This window comes from Symphodus melops (genome assembly GCF_947650265.1).
Source record: "Symphodus melops genome assembly, chromosome: 12".
In the NCBI taxonomy this organism is placed as follows: Eukaryota; Metazoa; Chordata; class Actinopteri; order Labriformes; family Labridae; genus Symphodus; species Symphodus melops.
Genome location: NC_136702.1, coordinates 23,181,281 through 23,204,354, shown reverse-complemented (window position 1 = coordinate 23,204,354; position 23,074 = coordinate 23,181,281). Strand labels below are relative to the sequence as shown.

General features: G+C 40.5%; 1 protein-coding gene across 3 annotated transcripts in view; it reads right to left on the bottom strand.

Annotated features, from left to right (window-relative positions):
• Positions 1–2,201: 2,201 nt before the first annotated feature.
• The window catches only part of LOC306832745 (collagen alpha-3(VI) chain-like), a 112,530-nt gene continuing 91,657 nt past the window's right edge, over positions 2,202–23,074 (bottom strand). For 2 of the 3 annotated variants that reach the window (XM_079357664.1, XM_079357666.1), the window contains 39 exons: positions 22,450–23,058; positions 21,674–22,297; positions 20,098–20,697; positions 19,357–19,965; positions 18,873–19,207; positions 18,100–18,178; positions 17,833–17,978; positions 17,657–17,749; positions 17,508–17,561; positions 17,227–17,298; positions 17,085–17,111; positions 16,945–16,989; positions 16,798–16,851; positions 16,659–16,721; positions 15,671–15,736; positions 15,477–15,530; positions 15,348–15,383; positions 15,203–15,265; positions 14,939–15,001; positions 14,072–14,134; positions 13,687–13,749; positions 13,333–13,383; positions 12,839–12,874; positions 12,672–12,734; positions 12,088–12,150; positions 11,440–11,472; positions 11,287–11,323; positions 11,183–11,194; positions 10,579–11,072; positions 10,254–10,356; positions 9,373–10,074; positions 9,151–9,253; positions 9,008–9,063; positions 8,252–8,512; positions 7,864–7,941; positions 6,550–6,735; positions 5,529–5,582; positions 4,081–4,278; positions 2,202–3,055 (listed from right to left, as the gene is read on the bottom strand). In XM_079357664.1, the coding sequence (XP_079213790.1) occupies positions 3,015–3,055; positions 4,081–4,278; positions 5,529–5,582; positions 6,550–6,735; positions 7,864–7,941; positions 8,252–8,512; positions 9,008–9,063; positions 9,151–9,253; positions 9,373–10,074; positions 10,254–10,356; positions 10,579–11,072; positions 11,183–11,194; positions 11,287–11,323; positions 11,440–11,472; positions 12,088–12,150; positions 12,672–12,734; positions 12,839–12,874; positions 13,333–13,383; positions 13,687–13,749; positions 14,072–14,134; positions 14,939–15,001; positions 15,203–15,265; positions 15,348–15,383; positions 15,477–15,530; positions 15,671–15,736; positions 16,659–16,721; positions 16,798–16,851; positions 16,945–16,989; positions 17,085–17,111; positions 17,227–17,298; positions 17,508–17,561; positions 17,657–17,749; positions 17,833–17,978; positions 18,100–18,178; positions 18,873–19,207; positions 19,357–19,965; positions 20,098–20,697; positions 21,674–22,297; positions 22,450–23,058 (6,389 nt within the window). In that variant the 3' untranslated portion in view covers positions 2,202–3,014. The remainder of the gene's footprint in view (positions 3,056–4,080; positions 4,279–5,528; positions 5,583–6,549; positions 6,736–7,863; positions 7,942–8,251; positions 8,513–9,007; positions 9,064–9,150; positions 9,254–9,372; positions 10,075–10,253; positions 10,357–10,578; positions 11,073–11,182; positions 11,195–11,286; positions 11,324–11,439; positions 11,473–12,087; positions 12,151–12,671; positions 12,735–12,838; positions 12,875–13,332; positions 13,384–13,686; positions 13,750–14,071; positions 14,135–14,938; positions 15,002–15,202; positions 15,266–15,347; positions 15,384–15,476; positions 15,531–15,670; positions 15,737–16,658; positions 16,722–16,797; positions 16,852–16,944; positions 16,990–17,084; positions 17,112–17,226; positions 17,299–17,507; positions 17,562–17,656; positions 17,750–17,832; positions 17,979–18,099; positions 18,179–18,872; positions 19,208–19,356; positions 19,966–20,097; positions 20,698–21,673; positions 22,298–22,449; positions 23,059–23,074) is intronic. The other variant, XM_079357665.1, reaches the window with a different exon arrangement.

Here is a 23,074-nt window from a genome sequence, read left to right as displayed (position 1 = left end):
ATAACCGTCTAATTTATAATCTCTTTCACAGGTCATAAAAAGGCATCTGTTTCAATGTTAGTTAGTTTTATAAACAGGTAAAAACTCCTCAGTGGAGCTTTAATGGGAGCAGGTCTTTAAAAAAAGAAAAGATGAGTAAGTGTGGGGGAATGTTTTTATTTCAATCTTTTATGTTTCAGGACGTCCTAACACAAGCTGCTACACATTGTAAAGTTAAGCTGGACTTCTTCAATCAAAAATGTCCTGTTTCATTTCTACATTTTACTGGAATCACAGAGGGTGGTTAAAGTGTAATTGTGCACTAGTCAAATTTAAATTTCAAATATTTTCAACTATGGTTGAAGAGAATCAAAAACAGCTGGGTCTGAAAAACCTATACTGCCAATAAACAACACTCTAAGAGTGTAGCAGCTGGAAAACAAAAGAAAATCAAACCAAAATATGTTGCTCATATAGAATCACAAGCTCCCACATGACACAAGAAAAACACAGAGAGAACCATTCACTATCTCTGCTGATGAGATAATAAGTCTACAGTGTTGGGAACAGAGTGTGTGGTAGGCTGGTCTCAATCAGGAGGACCAATCAGTCACAGACTCACCTGACACCGTCCTGAGATGATTGCCTTTCTCAAACCACTCCCTTCACATTATTAAATACCGCCTATACATACTACTGTTGCTTTCCAACTAAGCCAAACTAAGGCCCAATTTACGGCTTTCAGTGTAGAATCCACTTACAGCGTGAAACATAACTGGTGGTACCTTTGTGTGGTTTGGTCTGATTGTGATCATTTTGTCATGATCTGGGTTTTTTAGTGCTTCCCACGTGTGTTTGTTGTCTGTTTTCCCTGTCTGTCTGCTCCTCCTGTGTTTCCCTTCCCCCCTGAGCTTGAGTGGTTGCAGGTGGTTGCAGGTGTGTATGATCAACATCAGCTCCACTACTTAAGCCGGCTCTCTCCATGCAGCCGGTGTCAGATTATTGTCTTCACCTCGTGGTATCGTGCCCCCAAATCAGGCTCTCTATTACTTGGTATTTTTGATGTTCTCCATGGTCTCCTCGTACTTACCCTCTCTGTGTTTTTCCCCTCATCAGCTCCTCGTCAAGACTTACCTGTCCTCCTGTCGTCTGCTCGTCCACTGTTCGTTTGTTTGGATTCACCTCACATGTGCTGGGATCAAGTTTTTGGAATCGTCACCTGGATTATTGTTGCACCGCTCACTTATGAGCTTGGACTCTTGCTCATCTTGTTCACTATTGTCACTACCCCTTGTTCCATTAAATTATTGTTACTACTAAATGCTCTGTTTCTGTGTCGTGTATTTGGGTCCTATTCTGAAAACCGTAACACATTTTCCCTGTTGCTGTCCATCATTGGGATCTCTCACCTGGTGCTTTGCATTGTGGGAAACGGTACACAAGGATTACTGGTCTGATGCATACTGTGATTTTTTTTCCTAATAAGTTATACATCTTACCTTTTGTCAGATCTCACATTTGTTCGCATATACTGTGTGCCCTATTTTGGCTAAATCAGGGTGTATGACTAGGGTAGTCGGCGGTTTTGAAAACAGCGTCACACTCTGTTTGCAGGCTCAAGTGGAGCGTCCACAATAAGTGTAGTCCATAACCTTTGAGTTTGCATCAATGCTGGCTTACTCAACCGGAGGCCATGAATAATTTAAACACCTTTAATTGATATACCAATAGCAGCATCATAGAGATGTGAAAATCAAGAATATGATGTTTTAACTAGGTTTGTTTATTCATATTTTTTAGTGTTCTGTTTACAGGTACTTTCAAACACTGATCATCTTATAGTCATTGCAACAAAACAATAAGATGTTAATAAAGAGAAATGCCACCAAATGTTTAGTTTCTCCTCATATTGTGAAGTGATTTTAGTGAGTCTGCCGAAAAGTCTTTGTGTTGAGTCAATAAAATCAAAGAAAGATAAAGCTCCTGTTTCTGCAGGTGTGAGAGGCATTTGTCTAGACGCTTGCTGCTGTCGTCATCCCCTCCACCTTAAACAACGGCACTTCATTCACCTGTGTGTGTGTCGTCAGGTGGGCTCCACTCTGTGCAGGAGGGAGAAGTTTGAGCAATGCCTCCTCAGCGACCTACTGCATGTGATCTCCCTCACAAAGGGTTTCTTTTATTTAAAAGTCTTCATTAAAAACAACAAAAAAAGAATCGGTTGCTCATGTTTATCAGAAAGTCTAATTCATTTTTATTTCTCCTCCACTCAGATGAAACATAGATTTCAGTAAAACCAGATAAAACAAAAACAGCTTGACAAGTACATTCCCTTAATGAATAGCTGGAACTTGTGTGTTTGAGGCAGTGGATCCAGAAGTGCACTTAACATGACATTTTTAGCATTAGGCAGTTGGTCACTGACATTTAAATACACACATCGCCATATAAGGCCTGTGCAAACATTGCTGTGACTTCTGTGACTGTAAGAAGTGAAGGGATGCTTCCACAGGGATCGAGTGAGTTAAAGTATAAAACAGTATAAATCAAACAAAGAGGATGTTTCTAAGTGAAATTGAAAGTGAAAGTGTGGAATGTAAAAAAAACAAACTGCTTTGGATAATAGCAGTCCTGTGTGTAACAATGTATTGCTAAATTCTGTTCAAGATATTCATATATGATTCTTGTTTCATTATCAAAACTGCATTTTTTGTAAAAAAAACGAAAACTTCTGTCATGGCTTTGTTCCAGAAAACTCGACTTTTAAAAAAACTGAATGGACTTCATGTACAACTCATCTGTAAAACAAACATAGCACCAGAAGGTTAAAACAAATCATGCAGCAAATTGTGTTGCTTTCCTTCTTGTTGTGAAAAAAATACTACTTCAAGAATTCTGGGGATCAAGTTCATTTTAGTGGAATCCAGTGCAGCCACCATTGCTTTGGTATTGCATCCTTAATTTATGGCCTCTTTGGATGTTTCTCCTCCGAATCCCCTGAACAGAGGTGAAAGCTGGCCATGGGTGTCACTTTGGTTTTATGTTCTTATTGCAGCGATGGCTCCTCGCTTCATGGGAGCTGCCGATGTGTGAAAGAGAAGGATTATCAGCCGTGTCATGTATATGCAGTCTTTGCAACAAATATCATCACACATTTCATAGTTATCTAAAATAAAAGGGTATGCAAGACTTTGTGCATCATCCAACAGGTGTCCAGTGTGCACCTACTGACAGTTTTGAATATTTGAATTCCTGTATTTGATCATGTCTATAAACCCCTCTATTTCAGCCCTGCTCAGAACAGGCTGTTTCTGTGTCTGTAGCTTTAAATATGTAAATGAGCTGTGTCTGACCACGCCCCCTCTCTGGGAGGACTCGGGTGTACTCGGTGCTTTCTCGCTCTATGTCCTATTGTTTACAGTAAGAAGGCAGACTTAGGGGGCAGAACAAACACCTAGCTGTGGGAGTGTCACCCACCTGGGGGAGGGGCTACTGCCCTTTGTGATGTCATGGAGAAAAAAATCGTCTAACGAAGGGAAGGGACAAACTTTTTTTCTCATAATTTGGGGGTTTGCAGGCAAACGCACGAGTTTTCAAAAAAACCTTCACAAACATGCCACCATGTGTGAGAACATTTCTCCATGTGTTTCAAATCTCTGTCTCTATTTTCAAATTTAGAGAGAAAGCACCAAGAAACACAAACCAAGAAATTAGGGTAAGTTTCGTTTCTGGTGGAATGCTTTATTGTGTGCACTCTTATTGTTCTGTCTTCCTCCCCTTCCTTCTCTCTTTCATAGAGAAATGCTAAGAATAGACTGTGCAGCAGTTTTTCAGCATGATTTATGCTGCGTAATGTAAATGTTGTAATTCCTCTCTGCACCCTAGTGATGATAATTTGTGCGGTTGCTACGCTGCATGCCATCTCATAAGAGCTTGTTTTGTTTGGCTTGTTTTAGCAGAGAACTGCCAAACCAAAAGTTAACAGCACAATAAAGATGTTGTTTTTCATGCAACTTATTTTTATGATCTTTAAGAGTGAAGGATAACTCCCTGTTAATGCGTACAGCCATGAACTGAGGAGACAATTATGAAGAAAACAAGTACCTGGTTTTACACAAGCCTTCACACACTGCTCATGCGTTTCGAAGCGATTCTGGTTTCCTCCGCAGCCTCCGTACCAGAAGCGCGTGCAGCTCTTGCTGGGAGCATCGTAGTGCCACTTAAGGACAAATTTGGCACAAGTTCCCTCCTCTTTGGGCATCTGGCAGATGTCCACTGCTGTAGATGCTGCTGTGAGGGAAGCTACAAGAGAAGAAGAAGTCTTGTATTAGACTTTACTGTATATGTGAACAACTATGAGAGGTCCAATCAGCAGTTTAAGGCAGAATGTGCAACATTTTACACACAAAAACAAGAGAAATCCAGTACATCCTCTAAAAGTATCTCTTTAAGTCCTGACTGTCTACAATGAGTGGGAAGTGCGAGTACTGTGTGCTGTGTTGTTGTCAAAGCCGGCTAATACTCACTGCTTATTTAGCGTTTTTAGATCATGGTCATTCCTTGTAAATTTACACGCAAAGTGAAGCGACGAGCTAACTGAATAGCTCCAACATTAGCCTGCTAACACAACAATTTAGACCAAGGCTTAACTATGGTGCATGACAATTCGATAACTCCTTTGTGCAAAGGATTGGAGGATTGTCTCTGGGGGAGAGTGGAGGATTGAGTGTGGCAGAGGAGTCACCAAACAGCAGTTTTGCTTCAGGGTTCAAAATCTACTGCATCCTTCCTTTAAAGTAATGTTCCCAGTATAGCTTATGATGACGAGATCATGTCAGTGTTTTGTCAATGTTTGTGTTCGGGAAACCTTTCAAACAAAGACCAAAAGCACTTATGACCATTAAGAGTTTGATCCCTACATAATCATTAGATTTAGCATATCGAGTCCACAATAAACTTAGTATTACTGGATGTATCTTGTGCCAATTTTCTCAAATAATAACAAGGTCCTGACTACTTCATTTGTTCGGGGCCAGCTGCCAAAAAACAATCAAACAGTGAACAAGGCTTTCCATTCATTTTCTCTGCTGTTTTGTCTTGGCTCACGACTGTGACAAAAGCGTAACCTTCTCATTTTCCACTCCTGGCTTTTTCCGTATTCTGCCTGTCATTAAGATCATCCCTGAGGCAGTTGGGTTAATGTCATGAGAATACAAAGCACTTATTGTTTTTTGCAAAGTGAGCATAGTCAGCATAAACTGAATTATGAAACAGTGATATAACACACACTATTGGTTACTTGGTGTTCAGATAAAAGTCAAACACGGAAGATGTTTTTGAAATGTTTGATTTACATCATGCTTTGAGAATGACCATTTGCACGCACACACGCACACACACACACACACACACACACACACACACACACACACACACACACACACACACACACGCACACACAAACATTAGTTTTGTCTTTATAAAATGGAGAAAGAAGGAAAGAAGTGGTTACATAATGCTCTGAGGAAAGTGCACGATTAGTCAGGACTCACCAGGGTCTGGGAGGATCTCCACCTGTTCAACCTGCTGTGGCTGCGGCTCTGGCACTATAGGAAAAAAAAGGAAACACACATTTGGTTTCAGCTGTAAGGAATAGCTGCTGAACAAAGATGTATATTCTCATTGTAGTGCCCAGTGAATGTAGTTTACACAGATGCCCTTCTCATTATTCCTCACAGACTCACTAATCACTCCTGTGTTCAGACTTTTTCTCAATACCTCATGCATTCATCATGACAGTGTTGTAAAATAAAATGATAAGTTACTCTCTTTAAATGTTGTATATGTATTGCTTGTTTGCTAATCCTTGCTCTGTTATGTGAAACCCGTCAATCTTTACATTTACGCAGGTGTCTACATTTTGTTGGCCGATTGTCCGTTGTATATTCCTGCTCAATCTCTCTCTCGACTCATCAAATACTTTGGAGGCCCTAAAGACTGGAAAGATGCAAAATAAGTTTCTGTGCTCATGAAAAAGAATATTGTGCAACTAAAACTCTTTGGAAAACCTCAGGTTTGTAGAGATTGAAAAAAAAACAGTTAAGCTCATCCTAGAAGTCCAAATGGAAAAAACTGGATCTTTTGTTTGCAATACCTTCTCATAAGCTCAGGAAATATTCTTGTGCTCACCGGACAGTTTCAGGTGTGCACAAAAAGAAGCTGATGATCTCTAGATAACCCTTTAGCATAGTTTGAGGATGATGTCCTCTTGTTTAATTGTTAGGACGTGTGTTTGGACTTTTGGACCCAGGACAGGTAGAGGTAGGTGATCGATGGTAACGTATATACACTTTATCTTTCACTGCAAAATCATTTACTGGTTTAAGGACAAGCTTGTTAACATATTTTGCCTTTTTGTCCTCGACCTTTTAACTGCTGTTCTACACACTGAAGTTTAGAAAAACAGTCATTGGTTGTTTTTTGGTGTTATGCTCAATATTGTCATTCATTTAAGACCATCACATCAGGGTACGGCGCATCCCCTCAGATATCCTGTCACTGACAACCACTCACCTGACCTCATGCAGTTTGTCAAGCAGAGGGTCTCAGTGTCGAACCTATTCTCATTGCCTCCGCAACCTCCATACCAGAACTGTGTACAGATCCCGAACTCTCTGTCAAAGAACCACTTAGCCTGATAGTCTTTGCATGGACTCCCAGCGTCAAAGTCAAGAGAGCATGGGTCTGCAAGTTCATTAACTAGAACATGCAAAAAAAAACAAACAAAGAAAAAAACAAAAACAGCAATGACGTGACATTCAAAGAGAGAGGATGCATTGTGTTAAGAATAAATGTACGACTACATATCACATAAGGCATACACAAGTTGTTGACCGCTGATAAAAAGAGCTCAATGCTTATTGGAGAAATGGTGCTGATCAGTGCTGATAGGTCCATTCTGGTAGTTCAAGAAAAGGCATTCAATATAATGGTGTTACATGCTACAAATGGCTTAGAGCTGTTGCATTATTACTACTTTAAACTTGACGCTAGGTCAGTGGAAAGAAACAAAGGTTTAAATTATAGGTTTCCAGGTGAATTGAAAAGTTAGTGTGTTAAAACTGCAGCTTCTGGGTATGTTAGTTTATTATGTGCTAGTAGAAACATGTTCAAGCCCACCGTGGGGCATGAAAGTCAAACTCTTACTGGCTTTTTAAATGTACAGTCAGTGAACAGTGGATCCCTTTAAGGCTCAGTTCTGCCTGAGCGTTTGTGTTTTTCACAAGAAGCACCAGCTGAGCTTCACTTGTATGATTATGTAGATCTTCTACATTTCTCCTAACTAGAGGCATTTCCCCCAAAGTGACGCAGGCAGTGCAACCCTTGAACTTTATTTGTCATCATGGAAAGATTAAAGGTTTTGGCATGCCCTAAGGAGAGGAGGAATCTTTTGTTGTTGTTGTTTTTTCTGTAGGATTTCAGTTGATCTATGCTGCAGAAACTATAAAAGCATGTGGAACCATTAGGTTTAATTTATAACACATTACCTTGGAATCCCTGCCAAACGTAACTTTATGGAGACCATTATCATTAATGCACAAGGGAAATACATCAAACACATTTAATGGAGGTTTTCTGAAAGTTGAAAGAATATAACATTGCTTAATCCGTTTCTTTTTGGATCTTATTGTGGTGAGTTGCTGTTCTGAAATGTTATTTATAAAACCAATATGTTTCATACATGTGTTGGGGTTTTTCCACATGAAGCCCTCCCTCTCAAACCGCAAGCCCTTCCAAATCCTGCAGCTCCATAAATGACCAGCGAAAGTACAAAGACAGATATAAAATGTTACACATAATCATGCATATGCACGCACAGTCACCTACCAGTTTCTGGTTTCTCTAATGGTGCTGTATGTACAATGCTGGTTCCGGGGCTGGCTGGCTCCGTCCTTGGTGCTGATTCTGTCAAAGTGAAACCAGCAGTCATGGAACAGATATTTGGGTTTTAAGTTTCACATTACATCTAACTGCAGATTTCCACAGCCTGTGTTACTAAATCTAAAATGTATAAAAGAGAAATGGAATTACTAATAATTGAATATAGTCAATTTTTACAGTTTTTCCAAAACAATGTTGACACCCTATCTTCCTGTGGTCAAGTTATGATCAAGCCACATAATAATGTATTAACTTTTGTGTTGTAAGGCAAAAAGTGTTGCTTATAGTTCTTTTAGATACCATGTCTTCTTTTCAGACACGTTCATGGACTTACTGGTGGTGACGACGCCTTTACGAGTGGAGACAATTTGACCCTCTGCTGTGTATGCAGTGACCACAGCATGGTACGTTTGTGCACTCTCTAAGTTGTCCACAGAGAGCTCTGTGCCTGAGACGTTGGTCTTCAGTGCCAAGGTGTGGTCCTGTAACCGCGTCACAGAAACCTCAAAGTAGACGAAAAGCTTTGGGTCCGGGCTGCTCCATCGCAACTTCAAGCTGCTGGAGGTGACGTTAAATACGTGAAGCTCATCGACATCTGAGGGGGTGAGATGAAGGGGTGTCAAGGCAGGATGAAGTATATTAAAATGTCTGCAGCTAAAGTGAGCCAGCAGTTTTAACTCCACTCATGTATAGTTACTGTAGAAAAGACAAACCAATGTGTACGCACATCCAAAGAAAAACTTTCACATGTGTGCTGATTTGGTCGCAGAAAGGTCAGAATGAAAAGTATGAAAAGCTCTCAGCAGCTTTAATTTCAAAAGCAATGTTTGAATCTTGAGATTGTCAAGTCTTGAATATGCCTGAAGAAGATCTGTGAGATTGAAATGTTGCTTTTGAAGTTAAAGTTGCCGGGAGCTTTTGAAACAGTGTCCAGATCCTGCATGTGCATAGTTATAAAACTGCAACATGCACGACTAAGATTTGAAAAAGAAACAGAATATACAAGTCTAAACCAATCATAGTCTCAAACTAACATCTAATACTGACGAACTGGTGGTTAAAGCTTATTTCAGAATCCCCTCAGTCTTACCATGGTGCTTTCTTTGATGGACTGCTTGGTGTTTGTCATGATGTTTCTGATGTTTCCTGTAAATACACGAATAAATCAGGAATGAAACCATCAATATGTCATAGAAAATAAATTCAGTGGCACAGAGAAATCACGATGCGTACTCCTCTTGGTGTGATGCTGTGAAGGGGTTTTTCAGAGGCTGGTCATTCTGGAACCAGGTGCAGTTTTTGGAGACTTCAGGAGACATGTAGAAAGCATTTTCAACTGAAAATAAACAGACCAGAGTATGTCACTCAGATGGGTTAAGCTGTGTTAATCTTACAACCTCAGAATATAAAAGTGTCCAAAAAAAGGAACATAAAATGGATTTATCTTAGACTTACTGCTGATGTACTTTGGAAGCAGCTGCCCGAAGTTCTGAATGTGTTTGTCATAAAAGTAGGAGATGCTGTCCAGCCGCTTGAAGAAGACATCTGATGGCTCACTGACCATGCGAGACAAGACACGAGCATCTCTGGCACTTATATTCTCACCCACACCCAGGATGACCAGGAAGTAGCCTCTGCATTTGGCCTCAGTTGAGATACGCACCAGTCGCTCCTCTTCCTCTGCAACACTTCCTGTCACAAAGAGAATCAGTACTCTCTTGGCACGTTGGAGAGGAGCCTTCTCAAACACCTGCTCCAGAGTGGATTCGATAGCCGCAGCCAAAGCCCTGCCACCCTCTAACTGAGGTGTCTTCTCCAGCAGAGCGTTGATGATATCCTGAGATGAGCTGTGCTCGGTCAAACCGATATCCACGTGGATGGGCGAGCCAGTTCGGTTGCGGATGAACTCATACGGTGCTTGTTGGATCACAGACACTCTGGCTTGGTGAGCAGATGAAGTCGGATTTGAGGCCACTTGTAGCTGCTCTATCATGTGAGCGATGTAACGCTTGATCTCTGTGAAGACTGTCGGGTAGGTAGACTCTGAGCTGTCCATGACGAAGGCCATATCGATGTCAACATCTGAGGTGGAAGACCTCCTATCTCGACTGCTCAGTGGGGGCACGTAGTCACAGATTTGGTCTGGAGAGCAGATATCTAAAAGAGGAAAACACATGTGTCTTTATTTTCTACATGACAATAACATATTTCTAAGAAGAAGAATCTCTTCTAGGATTCTTTTTTATCCACCTTGGATTTTTTTATTTATATATCTGGAAATGTGGGATGTTCATCAAATATCAATTTTCTACTAAACAAACAAACAGAGGTCTTACCGAAGCAGACGTGGCAGTTCATAATCTTCTGGATGACGTTCTTGTATTGTGCACTTCCAGATGCAGGAAGGACGATAACCTGGGCCAATGCTGTGTTGTTGACCTAAAGTACAAAAAGAATATTTTAAAAATACATTTAACCATGGTGCCAGCACATAAACGCTGTGCTCTGCTTTAACATAAACTGGAAAAGAAATGACCTGGCCCAATGTAAATGTTCCAATTGATGTGCAACTCATGTTGCTACTTATGTTAATGTATATTTATCCTTTATTTTTTTTGTTTTTCATTTTCAGTGTCCCCTCTGTCATATCTGTTGTTTTACCTGCAGTGCTTTGGTGAGTGCTCTGTCCTCACGGTTGACCAAGAACAGCGTGGCAATTCCAGCGTCATGGAGGCGAATAGCTGCGTTAGTCACCGCCTGTGCCTGTCCTGCTGTGCCACCAACAAAGAAGATGGCCACCTTCCTCATAAGGAAACCACTACGCACTCTCTTGAAGGTGTTATGGGCCACAAAGTTCATGGCCATTTCCAAATTCCGTTGCTTCTTCGTCTGGAGCGTCTGCAGTCCTTCGATGTGACTCACCAGGGCGCGTTTCTTCATGGCATCAGCAAACCGAACCTCTGTGGTCACCTCATTGTTGTACAGGGTCAACGCAACACGAGCTCCTCGAGGACAGTTGCTCTCAGCGATGGTGAGCTCTTTGACCAGACTCAGGACTGTTTCACGCATGTTGTTAAAGTATTGGCGGCTACTCGTCTCAGAGACATCCAGGGCAAAAGCCAGCTCGGTGGGGTAGAGCGGGCATTCCTGCTTACCTAATGATGAACACACAGAGAAATGTTTCTTTGTGCACGAGTAGACAGAACATAAACATCACGTCGTTCAGTTGGTTATAATGTGATCAACACTATTATTATGTACTCACCGAAACAGCAAGCTGTTGAACAAAAAAGGATGGGAAATGTAGTTAAACATTAACATTTCATTCACATTTACAGATGTTTTTGATAGTTCTCAAATCACACTTACGACAGTTGTCCCGGATTTTCTTGACCAGGTCACATTGCTAAAGACAAAGAGAAAAGGTTTTAAAAAGATTCATCCCAGACTAATCCCACTGATATTAATTTCCTCTTGTTAATCCGAAAGAGTTATTTAACATCCTGATGATTGAGCACATACCACAACACCTGGTCCTTTTGGTCCCTTCTGACCCTGTAGGGGGAATAACAGTTGTGTTAACAGCTGCACCAGCTGGCTGACAATCCACAAAGACACTACTAATATTTCGTCCGTGATGGGAATCAACGAAAAACATAAAATAATACACATAAAAACATGTCTGTAGGTACTTTATTCTTCTAAATCACAACAACACATATTATACTATATCATGTTACATGTTATGGATCCTTTTATAATGCATCTTCAAAGCTAAATGGATGGTCAAATGTAAAATTTCCAAGCTATCATTTTGTATATATTTTTATTTATTTAATTTTTATATATTTATACAGTCTAAAAATGTATCTCTACATAAAAGACACTTTCATATATCATATAAGTATTATAAAGACCCATGATACTACTATTCTTTATGGACACCTTATATCTGCAGTCACATGTCTGATGTGTCCTTGGGCAAGACACTTCACCCAAAGTTGCTCCCCTGCTTAGTTGGCGGCGTATGAATGTATGTGAATGGTTTTATTTTCTTCTGATTGTCACTTTACATAGAAACTCGTGAAAGCGCTTTATAGTCAGAGGAAAGTGCGATATGAGCTCAAGTCCATTCACCATGTATATGCAACTACTGTATGTGCTACTTACGTAAGGTCCAGCATATCCAACTTCTCCCTTCTGTCCAGGTGTACCAATATTTCCAGAAACACCCTGAAATAAGAAACAGTCGGAGAAAACGTTTCACTTTAAAGCTATAAAGTTATCAGTAGAGAAACATATATAGTTTGACTTAAAAGGTTACTCTTCAACGACTAAAAAAAGAGGGCCACACTTAGAATGACTTAGAATCCAGTCCTTTCACCAAACACAAGGGCGGCTGTCTCTTAACCGGAAGAGTTCGACCCCCAGCTGTTGCAGCCACCTGTCTGATGTTTTCTTGTGCAAGACACATCGGACCCTAATTTGCTCCTGTTACTTCATCGGCGGTATTTCAATATGTAGGAATGGATTAGTTAATGTACATAGTAAACTCTACCATCAGTGTGTGACCCTTGGTAGGTGTGACATGAGGTGTAAAAGCGCTTTGAGTAGACAAAAGACTAGAAAAGCTTTTAGCCATTAACCATGTTCATTAAAGCAAAGCATGATAATGAGTGTAACAGGTACCACAAAGGATGCTCTGTCTCATTAAATATACACGCTCTCATATGCGTGAAAACCTGAAAACCTACCCTCTGTCCACGGTTTCCTCTGGGTCCAGGTCCGCCCTTGGTTCCAGAATCACCAGCTGCTCCCTAAAATTCAAAGGGAAATCATGTTAATGTCAAACATGAAAGCATCTCATTATTGGGTGCACCATTTGTTGAAATGTTAGATGAAGAAAGAGTTTTCCCTTTACCTTCAGTCCTGAGAATCCTGGGAAGCCCTCGTCACCCTGCAGACAACATGATGCAATTTTAAAACATAAATCAAGTTTTATGACTACACATTTCACTGGGAGATGCTTGATGATGCCATGTTTGACTTGGAACGTTATTATTATTATTATTATATTATATATATTTTTTTAATATATGTTTTGCCTTTATTTGAGAGGAAGGACGGTGGATAGGAGCGGAAATCAGGGAGAAAGAGTGGAGACATGCAGGAGGGGAGCAACAGGCCGGATATGAGCCCGGTCCACCTGTGTGAGGACTGTAGCCACCAAAACAACTGCTATATCATCTCTCTTTTTATTTTAGTTTGTGACTTTTATGTTCCCTTAATCCAATTTCCAAAACACAACAAGATATTTGAAGGGAAAATCACAAGTGCACTTCAAACTAATCATTAGCATCTTCACTAACATCTTCAGTCTATAATATTTGCATTAAAAATACTTAATGTACTTGCCTTTCGTCCTTTAGGTCCTGCAACGCCGAAGCCATCTCTACCATCCTCACCCTGTTAAAAAAATTTATCACTTGATTATTTTGCAGCATACAGTATTTATACTGAAAGGGAATCATATGCAACACCCTCCCCCACTTCTTGTACCAACATGAATGTCATACACTATTTTAAAAAACACCAAACATATCATTTCAGATATGAAACAAAGTAGGTCCTGAGACAAAAGATCTTCTCAAGAAAAATAAAGTTTATAGACATTTGGTGACATGACAGAAAAGACAATGCATCGCTGATATTCACATGAAGCAGGGTTTACATCAGGGTAATACAAAGAAGATGTAGATTCATTCTTACAGGCTCTCCACGGGGACCAAGAGGTCCAATGACTCCCTTAGGTCCTGGTTCTCCTGGCTCCCCCTACAAAGGCACAGAGACGGAGAACGCGACATGAAGAGTGAAAGATTCAACTGCTGGACTTGCCAAAGATTTTCTTTAACAGCTAAATGTTTCTTTAAACTTTCAGGTCAGCTTCTATCCATTTAATTGCCATCATGTGTTTTTATTGAAGCTGATCTCAAGCAGGGTCTTAATGTTTTTCTTATAGGGCTCCCATGTTTGCTCAAATAGACTACACATGTGTCCAGTAATGTGAGAGACAGCTGGGATCAGGCCTGTGTGTTTAGAGTTGAATTGAGTATGTAAGACTGTAAGAGGTGGAAAATTTCATCGCACTCAGTACCTTGCGACCGAGAGCTCCTCGTCGTCCTTTTTCTCCAGCGGGACCTGGGGTTCCTCCAGGACCCTGAAATAAAAATTAGGATAAAAGAAAAGTCAAAATTAATCTTTTTTGTCTCGTCATTCTTGTCTGTCAAAGTTGCAAATGAGACAGGAAGATGTCATTTCATTCACACAGCACATATAAAGGGTTAAATGCTTCCTTCAATGCACTGGAGAGCAAATACTGTCACCATGCTCAGGTGCTGTTTTGCAAGTCTTTAAATGAGCAATTGTGCTTCTATTGTGGGGACTTTTTTAGACTGGGTGGCCCACCAGGGGCAGTTATGTGGGCATGAAGGTGGCATGAAGTTTGCGGGCAGACATGCACAAATGAATTTCATGTTTTTATTTTTTCTAACCCCACAAATGATATGTACCTTTAGGTAGTAGAATTTAGCAACATATAAATGTTCTTAGTTTGATTCTTTAGCCATTCAATATATAAGATGTTCAAAGTCACAATTCAAGTTACTTTGAAAATTGACTGTGAACTCTTGAAAGCTGTCTAACTTGTAAATGAAAAGACCAAAGTATGCCGGTTGAAAACAGTGTGAATAGTTGATTGTATATTAATCTTTTACTATGATTCCCCAAATTTTTATTTTAGGATGGCCACTCAGATTCCAATGGGGCCCCATGCTGCCACTTAATCAGACTCAAAACATAAGCAAACTGCATGGACCAGGACAGCTTAATGGACATTTGCCCTTGAATATCATACGCACAATATACTTATAGAAGATAGTCCATTCTGAGTGACTTAGCTGTGCTTTATATGGTGCAGATAATGCAAAAATTAAATGCATGAAATGGGCTTATAAGCTCTTACCCTTGGTCCGGGGTTTCCGTCTTCTCCTCTGGGTCCTGGTGCACCATTTGGTCCGGATGGGCCCTTAAAAAATGCAAACCAGACAGTGTCTTATATATGAAAGCTAAACTTCTAACTCATAAGCAAAGAATGTCGGCACATTTTTTATTGTATAAGAACAACATTCACAGTCCAGTCATAACAATATGTCATGTTGCTTATGCAGCCAAGATATGTAAAAACAGGAATGAAATGCATATTTTAGGAAAAACATGACAAACTTACTCTAGATCCAGCAATTCCTGGCTCTCCCTGAACACCATCAGCACCTGGCTTGCCAGGAGTTCCCTTAAATAACACATTAGATTATTGTTTACAACATTTCCTGCAGTAAGTGATTATTGATGTAACCACCGAGGAAAAGACTTACAGCCTGTCCAGGAGGGCCTCTTCGGCCATCAGATCCCTAATGGGGTGAACGTAAAGATAAGGCTTGATAAATAAAAAGCTGTGGGAATTTTGTTTCTATCAATACTTAACAAATGGAAATATGATTTACCCTTCTTCCAAGTTCGCCAGGGCCGCCCGTCTTGCCATCCTCACCAGGTTCTCCCTTTTAGTTCACAACAGCGGTGAAATAGTGAAATCCAACTCAAACAAATATGTAATGCTAAACAGCTAATAGAATAATAAAATGCACTTGTAAGATATATTTTTAACTACTGCAATTAAATGTGTAAAGAAGGATTTTACCGCAGGTCCTGCATCACCAGGGTCTCCTTTAGGTCCGGGACGGTTGTTATCCAGTCCACTTGTACCCTATCAGACAGAAAAGATTTCTTCAAATCTTTTTTGTACTTCCAGCTGCATGTTCAGATATTCAAATAATATGTAAACAAACAATTTTCTGGGGAAGAAATGGTCATTCCTTCTGGTAACACAGTCAAGAGTGCAGAAACAAAAGAATACAATATTAGGAAAGCCAATGAAAGAACAAGTTGAAATTAAGAAGATCTACCCCAAAAAATAGATAGCACTTCACAGGTCACGTAATGACCAAAAATACAGTATGCCATTATGTGATATCAAAAGAGCACTATGTCAATTTGGTGGTGAAATTTAAAAGTTGGAGAAGTGAAAATAGTATGTGCTGTATTTTCTGAACTACAAAAATATATATGTATTCAAAGGAAAAAATATGTCCCTGGACGGTGTTCATCAGTCATGTCCATGCTGTCCTCAGTCCATACTAAATTTAGCAGCTTGAGTTTGAACACAAAAAAGAGATGACAAAACTCCAACGTGTGTCTCCTTACACTTCCTACCAGTCAAGCTGAGGATGGATTTGAAAATACTGTTGACTGTGTTCAAGATGTAAAGGACACACCTTTCAGAACTCCTGTCTCCATATCAGTCATCTAAACAAAACCTTCTGTCTGTGCCTGGATCCAGGACAAGGTCAAGCATTTCCTATTGCTGGACCAAAACTGTGGAACTCTTTACCTCCGAACAATTGCCTTCAATTTTCAATAACCCATCAAGCTCAGGGATCCACAGCTCTGTAAGTTTTGTGTTACACTGTTCCTATTGTTACCTATTCTATCATTTTGATTGTTGTTCTTCTTGCCTGTTACTCTTTGATGCTTTGTTTGTGTTCTATGTATGTTGTGCAGCACTCTGGATCAACTGTGTTTTGGGTAAAGTGGTGTTTAAATAAATAAATAAAGTTGAGTTGACTTACAGGGTCTCCTCTGATTCCCACTTCTCCTCTATCTCCTCCTTGTCCTTTGATACCTTTGGGACCCTAAAAAGCAATAAAGATGTTTAGTGAGGATTTATCAGCACTCAACATAAAAATCTCAAGTGAAAATTAAACTCACTCTTCTTCCAGGATGTCCCCTGTCTCCTGGGGATCCAGCCACTCCACTTTTTCCCTGAAAGCAAACAGCAGATGTCAATTACAGCCACCATGTATAAATCAGAGTACTTGCCACACAACTTCAGACAAGATGTAATAGAACACACACCTCTTCTCCATTGATTCCATCGAGCCCAATTTCTCCAAATTCACCCTACAACATGATGGAAGTGGTTTAGGTTATCACATGTAGCTTGTATTTAGACAGCTTTATCATGTAGTGAAGAAAACATTAAGAATAATGCGTACCTTTTCTCCTGAGTAGCCACGAGACCCCTTAACAGTGGAAAACAAAATAGTGTTACAGCATTATATTTAATTTAAAAACATGTCTACTGTTTAAAGTTGAAGAAAATGTTTATAAATGTTTAAGTTAATCTAACATCAGTACCTTAAGACCTCTCTGTCCAGGACATCCCTGGAAACCTTGAGTTCCATTCACACCAGGAGGACCTCTCTCTCCCTGTCATCGCACAATAAAGACAATGACTTACCATGAGTGGGGGAGTTATGAAGAAACATGAATTGGTTTAAAAAGAAAAAAGTAAATTCAAAGTCTTTATTGCATTTTTTTTAGAACAAAGTGTTTATACTGCAGCTATAGATTGGAGCATTCAACAGCAAAAGTGTGTGAGAGAAATAATGTGAGGCAGTGAAAACATTCAAACGTACAGGTCCACCCTCGTCTCCTGGATGTCCTTGGCTTCCTGGAGCTCCTGGACCACCCTGAAAGGCAAAACAACAAAGTATTATCACATGAAATTCTTTGTATTAGTTTGCATACATCAAACAGCTATAAATGTTTTTTTGACATGGCATACCTTAGATCCTGGAAGTCCAACTGCTCCTCTGTCTCCTCTGGTGCCGGTACATTTGCATGGCACTCCACAGCAGTCCCTCTCTGCAATGTTGTCCTGTGCAGACAACAACAACAGTGTGTCATCTAAAGTGGGAAAATGAACTCTTATAGTAGTCTGTTTAACTGATTAATACTCACCAGTTCTTCCATTAGCTCATAGTCCAAGTCCATAATATTGACCCGTAGGGGTCTGGTGTACCTGAAGCCACGACCAAACTCCAACAACAAAGCCTCCTCAAATTGGGGCACCCGCTCCAGCCCAACCAGGATGAAACTGTTCACTCCTGTTAGAGTTACAAAAACAAAGTTATCCTCCTTTTTTTTTTCAAAAAGCTTTTAGAGTTTTACAGAAGTTTAACTACAAACTCTCATCAAGGGTCTTTTCAAACAGTTTTATCTTTTTACCTGATTGACGAAGCTCCTCCACTCGCTTTTTCATTTCTACGAATGGGGCATCAACACCATCAGTCAGATGAATGACCACCTTTGGGAGACAGACAATTTAGTTTACTTTAGAGTCCTTACATTTTTCCATCAAACATATCGACAGAATATCTTCATATGGAATTCCATGAAATGTTTGGCCCGGGTCGTCTGAAGTGTGTTTGACCTGCAGTCATGTTAAAGGGATGAAAAATGAGAAGCTTCTACTTACATTTTTTTTAAAACTGCCTCATAATAAAGAATAAAAAGGAGAATATGTTTTAAAATAATATGTGAGAAAATTTGTGTTGCCTCATACAGTCCCTTAGTGACTGGGATGACAGTAAAATGCAGTAGTATAGATAGCTTTTATAACGGAGAGAAAATATGCAACTCCAACAGAAGGAAGCTAATACAACACAGTACAGCTCAATTTTAGCCAATGAAGGGATACTTCAGCCATTTGCATTAAGCTTTGCATCATCAGAAAGTTGGTGGTGTATTTTAATGGTCATTTCCTATCATCTCTGTATTTCTTGTCTGTAGAGGAGCCTCCAATGGTGCAAAAATCATCATTTTGCGTCATCGAATGCTGTTTTGGTCAGCAGGGGTGAAACTACATTGCTCGATCCTATAGACTGGTTATGAAATATTAGGCCTCTGGGTACATGGACTCTTCTCAATCTTTAAACAAGCTGTGAATGACTGAGTATCAGCTCATGATATCTTTAGTTTGAACTTTTTCAGAGACCAACCTTGACAACATTATCCTGTCTGGCTTTGAATCTGTTGGTGTAAGCTGTGATTGTCCTGCCGTTAAGGACAAATGGACCACGATTTCGCAGGTTTCTGAAGCCCTCCAAGAGCTGATCAGCATTGTCTGTGAAGTCCAGCTGGATGGGTTCAGAGGCGGAGTCCATGGCCAACATGCCAACTTGCACAGAGGGAATCTGCCCTGATGAGCAACTTATTTTTGCCATTTTGGAGATTCTCTGCAGGATAGCGCCCATCTTGCTCTGGAGGTTGGTCTGAGCACTGAAGATGTTCTGGGCAGAAACATCAAATCCCACCAACACCTCTATGTTGCAGTCTGAAAAACAGAGGGCAATTTTAACTAAGTGAACTTTTTTAACCAACAACAAACATCTTAAAACTCAACCACAAGATTCAATGATGGCAGTGAAATGTGAAAAGCTTAGCAATAAGGCTCTTTTGGACACATGTTACTTTGTCTCTTACCTGTAGGAGCCGGCTCTATACCAACACAACCCCCTTTCCCCTTCACTTCATCATCCAGAGTCCCCAGGATTTGCTCATTGAGTTCTGACAGTCCCTGGATCGTGCTTGATCGAGCAAAAGTGGTGGACTCACTGGCAAGGTCTTCTAATTCCTTTGCAGTGTCACCCACTCCCACCGCAAAAATCCTCACCCCCTTTTGCTTCAGACCAAGGGCTGCTGTTTTGCCGTCATCAGTCGAGCGCCCTCCAGTGATAACCATCAGGATCTGAGGAGTTCCCTCATCCTTCCTACTGCCTTTTTCTTTGGTGAAGTACACGTTTTGAACGTGGCGAATTGCTGCACCAGTGTTCAGTCTTTGTCCACCTTTGTATTCTGTCCGGATAATGGCATCCATGATGTCTTGCCTGTTTTTGTAAGTGTTGAGGTAGAAGGCGTCTGTCACATCTGTAGCATATTGTGCCAGACCAATTTGTAGGTTGTCTCTTTCAGTGAAGAAAAGATCGACTAGGTTGCTAATAAATAACATCACTTCATTGAATTGGCCTCTGACAAAGTTGATGGAGCCATCCACCAAAAACACAATATCTGCCTTTTTGGGGGCAGGCAGGCCTATCCGGAGAAGGAAGATAATACATCAAAAGACACAGGGTAAAGAAGGATGAAAAAAGGAGAAAAGAAAAACTTATTAGATTTAATGCATCATGAATAATTTTTATACATGTTAAAGTATGCATGACTTACTAGAATCCTCAATATCAGTGGGTGTTTCCTCAGGGAGACTTCCACTCAACCTAGCAACTAACTTGCTGTTGATTGCTGACAGTCCTGGGAAGGACGGCACCTGAAGGACATCTTCTGGGGTTGTTGCAATTTGCGTTAGCTGCTTAGTGTTAGCACCACCAGCACCAACACCAATGCAGTTTACCCGGGAGCCCTTCAGCAGAGGTCCATAGATGGAAACATCTTGGGGAGAACGTCCACCTGTGAGAACCACGAGATGCTGGGAGGCTTCAGACAGACGGACGCCCGATGAGGGCTTTAACTCATTCTGAATGACGTACTCAATAGCGTCTGCCAAATTTGATGACCGGCCACCAATCTGACGAAGCCTTTTGATAGCAGAGGTAACAGCTTGTTTGTTGTTGTGTGAGTTAAGAGAGAACTCCGTTTGAGCTCTGTCTGCATACTGGACAACAGCCACACGCACTTGATCAGGCTGCACGTCAAGTTGTTGAACAATGTTGAGGATGAAGTCGCGGATATGAGCAATGCCATCAGCACCTGTAGTTGCTGAGCCATCAATAAGGAAGATAATGTCCTTTTTCCCAAGATTTAGGGGTTCTGCAAATAATGGATGAACAAGAAAAATTAGATACACATTATTTCAATTTGATCAAAAACAGACAAGTGCATTTTTACCGTTACCACTGTAAAATAACTTTACAACAGAATTAGGTTCTGTGAATTTGTGCCTGAAGGTTTAGAATCATCAGATATTGAAACATAGATGTCACATTTTATGTAACTTCAAGTGCAGATCATCATAAAATATGACAGAAAATGAAAAGTTAAAAAGTTAAGTTAAGTTATGGATTGATGTTGTGTGAGACAATGTATGTACATCATTCAAATTAGTATGGTTAGTGTAATGTAATGTGTGTAATGTTAGTGTATGGTTAGTATGGTACTGTGGTTGCTTGACATTATATTTAATTGTTGATAACATGAACCACTTACAAGTAATTATATGTAAGTCATGAAATAATATCAATCAATCAGCAGTTAAAATTTGTTTTTGCCAACTTAAATTCTGTTTAGAAAGGCAACAGTACAAAGAACTGATCAACCAATTAATTGTATATATAGAAATCTATAGTTTAAGATGAAGTCCAAAATAAAGTAAAACTACAGTTAACATCAAGAGGTTTCCAGTAATTTGTTCATTTCTTACAGTTACAACTAACTACATCTATGAAGAAAAAGTCTCAGAATTAAACAAGCCTGATTAGCTCTTTGTCTATAGTCTCCACAGCTGCTGCTGTAACGCCCGAATTTCCCCATTGGGGATCAATAAAGTTATATCCTATCCTATCCTATCCTATCCTATTTTACTTCATTGTTACAAGCGCTTCTTGATAGTCCAAATATGGCAGCCCTGGCGGACTCATTCTATCAACATACATCAGTTACAACTGAATTTACGTTCCTATAGGCTATCAGTGGACCACCAGTGTGTTTTAAGAAGGCCAAAATGCATTTGGATAACTGAGATTTACGACATATATTTATGGTGAACATCAAAGATTGTATTCCTTACCTATGAGCACTGTGGGAGGAACATAGCTACTGATTATATCAGATGTTGTTATTGTTTTGACTGAATCAATCAGCTGTGATTCAACTGCTGGAAGCTGCTGGAAATTGTCAACTGTATATACAAGCTCAGGCTTCAGGGAAATCTGTCTCAGTTGAGTTGGGTCCGCATTTCTTGATCCAATGGCAACAGGTGCAACCTGGCTTTTCTTCAGTTGGTCTGCTGCATTGGATACATCATCTGATGACCTGCCACCTGTAACTAGAATGAGGAACTGAGGCACACCATCCTCAATACGACTTCCTGCTGACCTTTGGAAGATAGTTTTGCCGACATATTCAAGAGCTCGGCCTGTATTTAGACGGTTTCCACCTTTGCTACGGAGTCTATCCACAGCCCGGCGCACCTCATCTTTGGTGGAGAATTCATTCAGACGAAATTCTAATTGTGGATCATCACTGTGCTGTACCACTGAAATTCGGACCTTATCAATTCCTACATCCAGCTTTTCCACAACTCTTGAAATCATGTCCCGGATGGCAGGGAACTCACTACGCACAGCAGTCGTGCCGTCAATTAGAAATACAACATCCCTCTTTTCTCCTTCTCTGGTTGCTGGTGGGAGTACTGCTCAGAAAGACAAGAAGGAACAAATTATAATTACCAAACTGTTAAATTCATGAAAAGAAAATTATTTTTTCAATTACTAAGGTCATACACCTGAGTTGTGTGAAGATATTTTTTGGCTGTAAATTATTATCTTTGACAAAATGAATTACCGTCATAGGTTAATACTGGACGCAATCTGGCAATGTCATCATCTGACAACTCAGTGAGAGTGTTAATCAAGTTTTCTTGGACCGTGTACAAGCCAGGGAGGTCATCTACAGGGTAGGCAAAGTTAGACACATATGACACCATCTGGAGCTCTGTAGGGTTAACATCTCTGGTCCCAATGCCGAAGGGGAGAACTCTTGATTGTTTCAGGGAAGTTGCAGCCCGACTGATGTCATCTGTGGAAGACCCACTGGAGACGACAATAAGGAACTGTGGCACATTCTCCCCCTTCCTGCTACCACGTGCTGCTGTAAGGACATCCTGGCTTACAAACTGCAGGGCCTGCCCCAGGTTACGTTGTCTTCCTCCTCGCTGTCTCAGTCCCTTGACAGCATTCAAAACACCTTCTTTGGTTGTATGTGTGTTCAGATACATGTCAGCATTGGCATAGTCCCCATACTGGACCACAGCAATCCGGATCTTGTTCTCACCAACGTTGAGACTCTCTACAACTCTGCGGATGAACTCCTGGATAATAGGAAATTCCAGCCCTACACCATCAGATCCATCGACGAGGAAAACAATATCCTTCCGGGGGCCCTGGGTCTGAGCTGGAAGAGACACAGA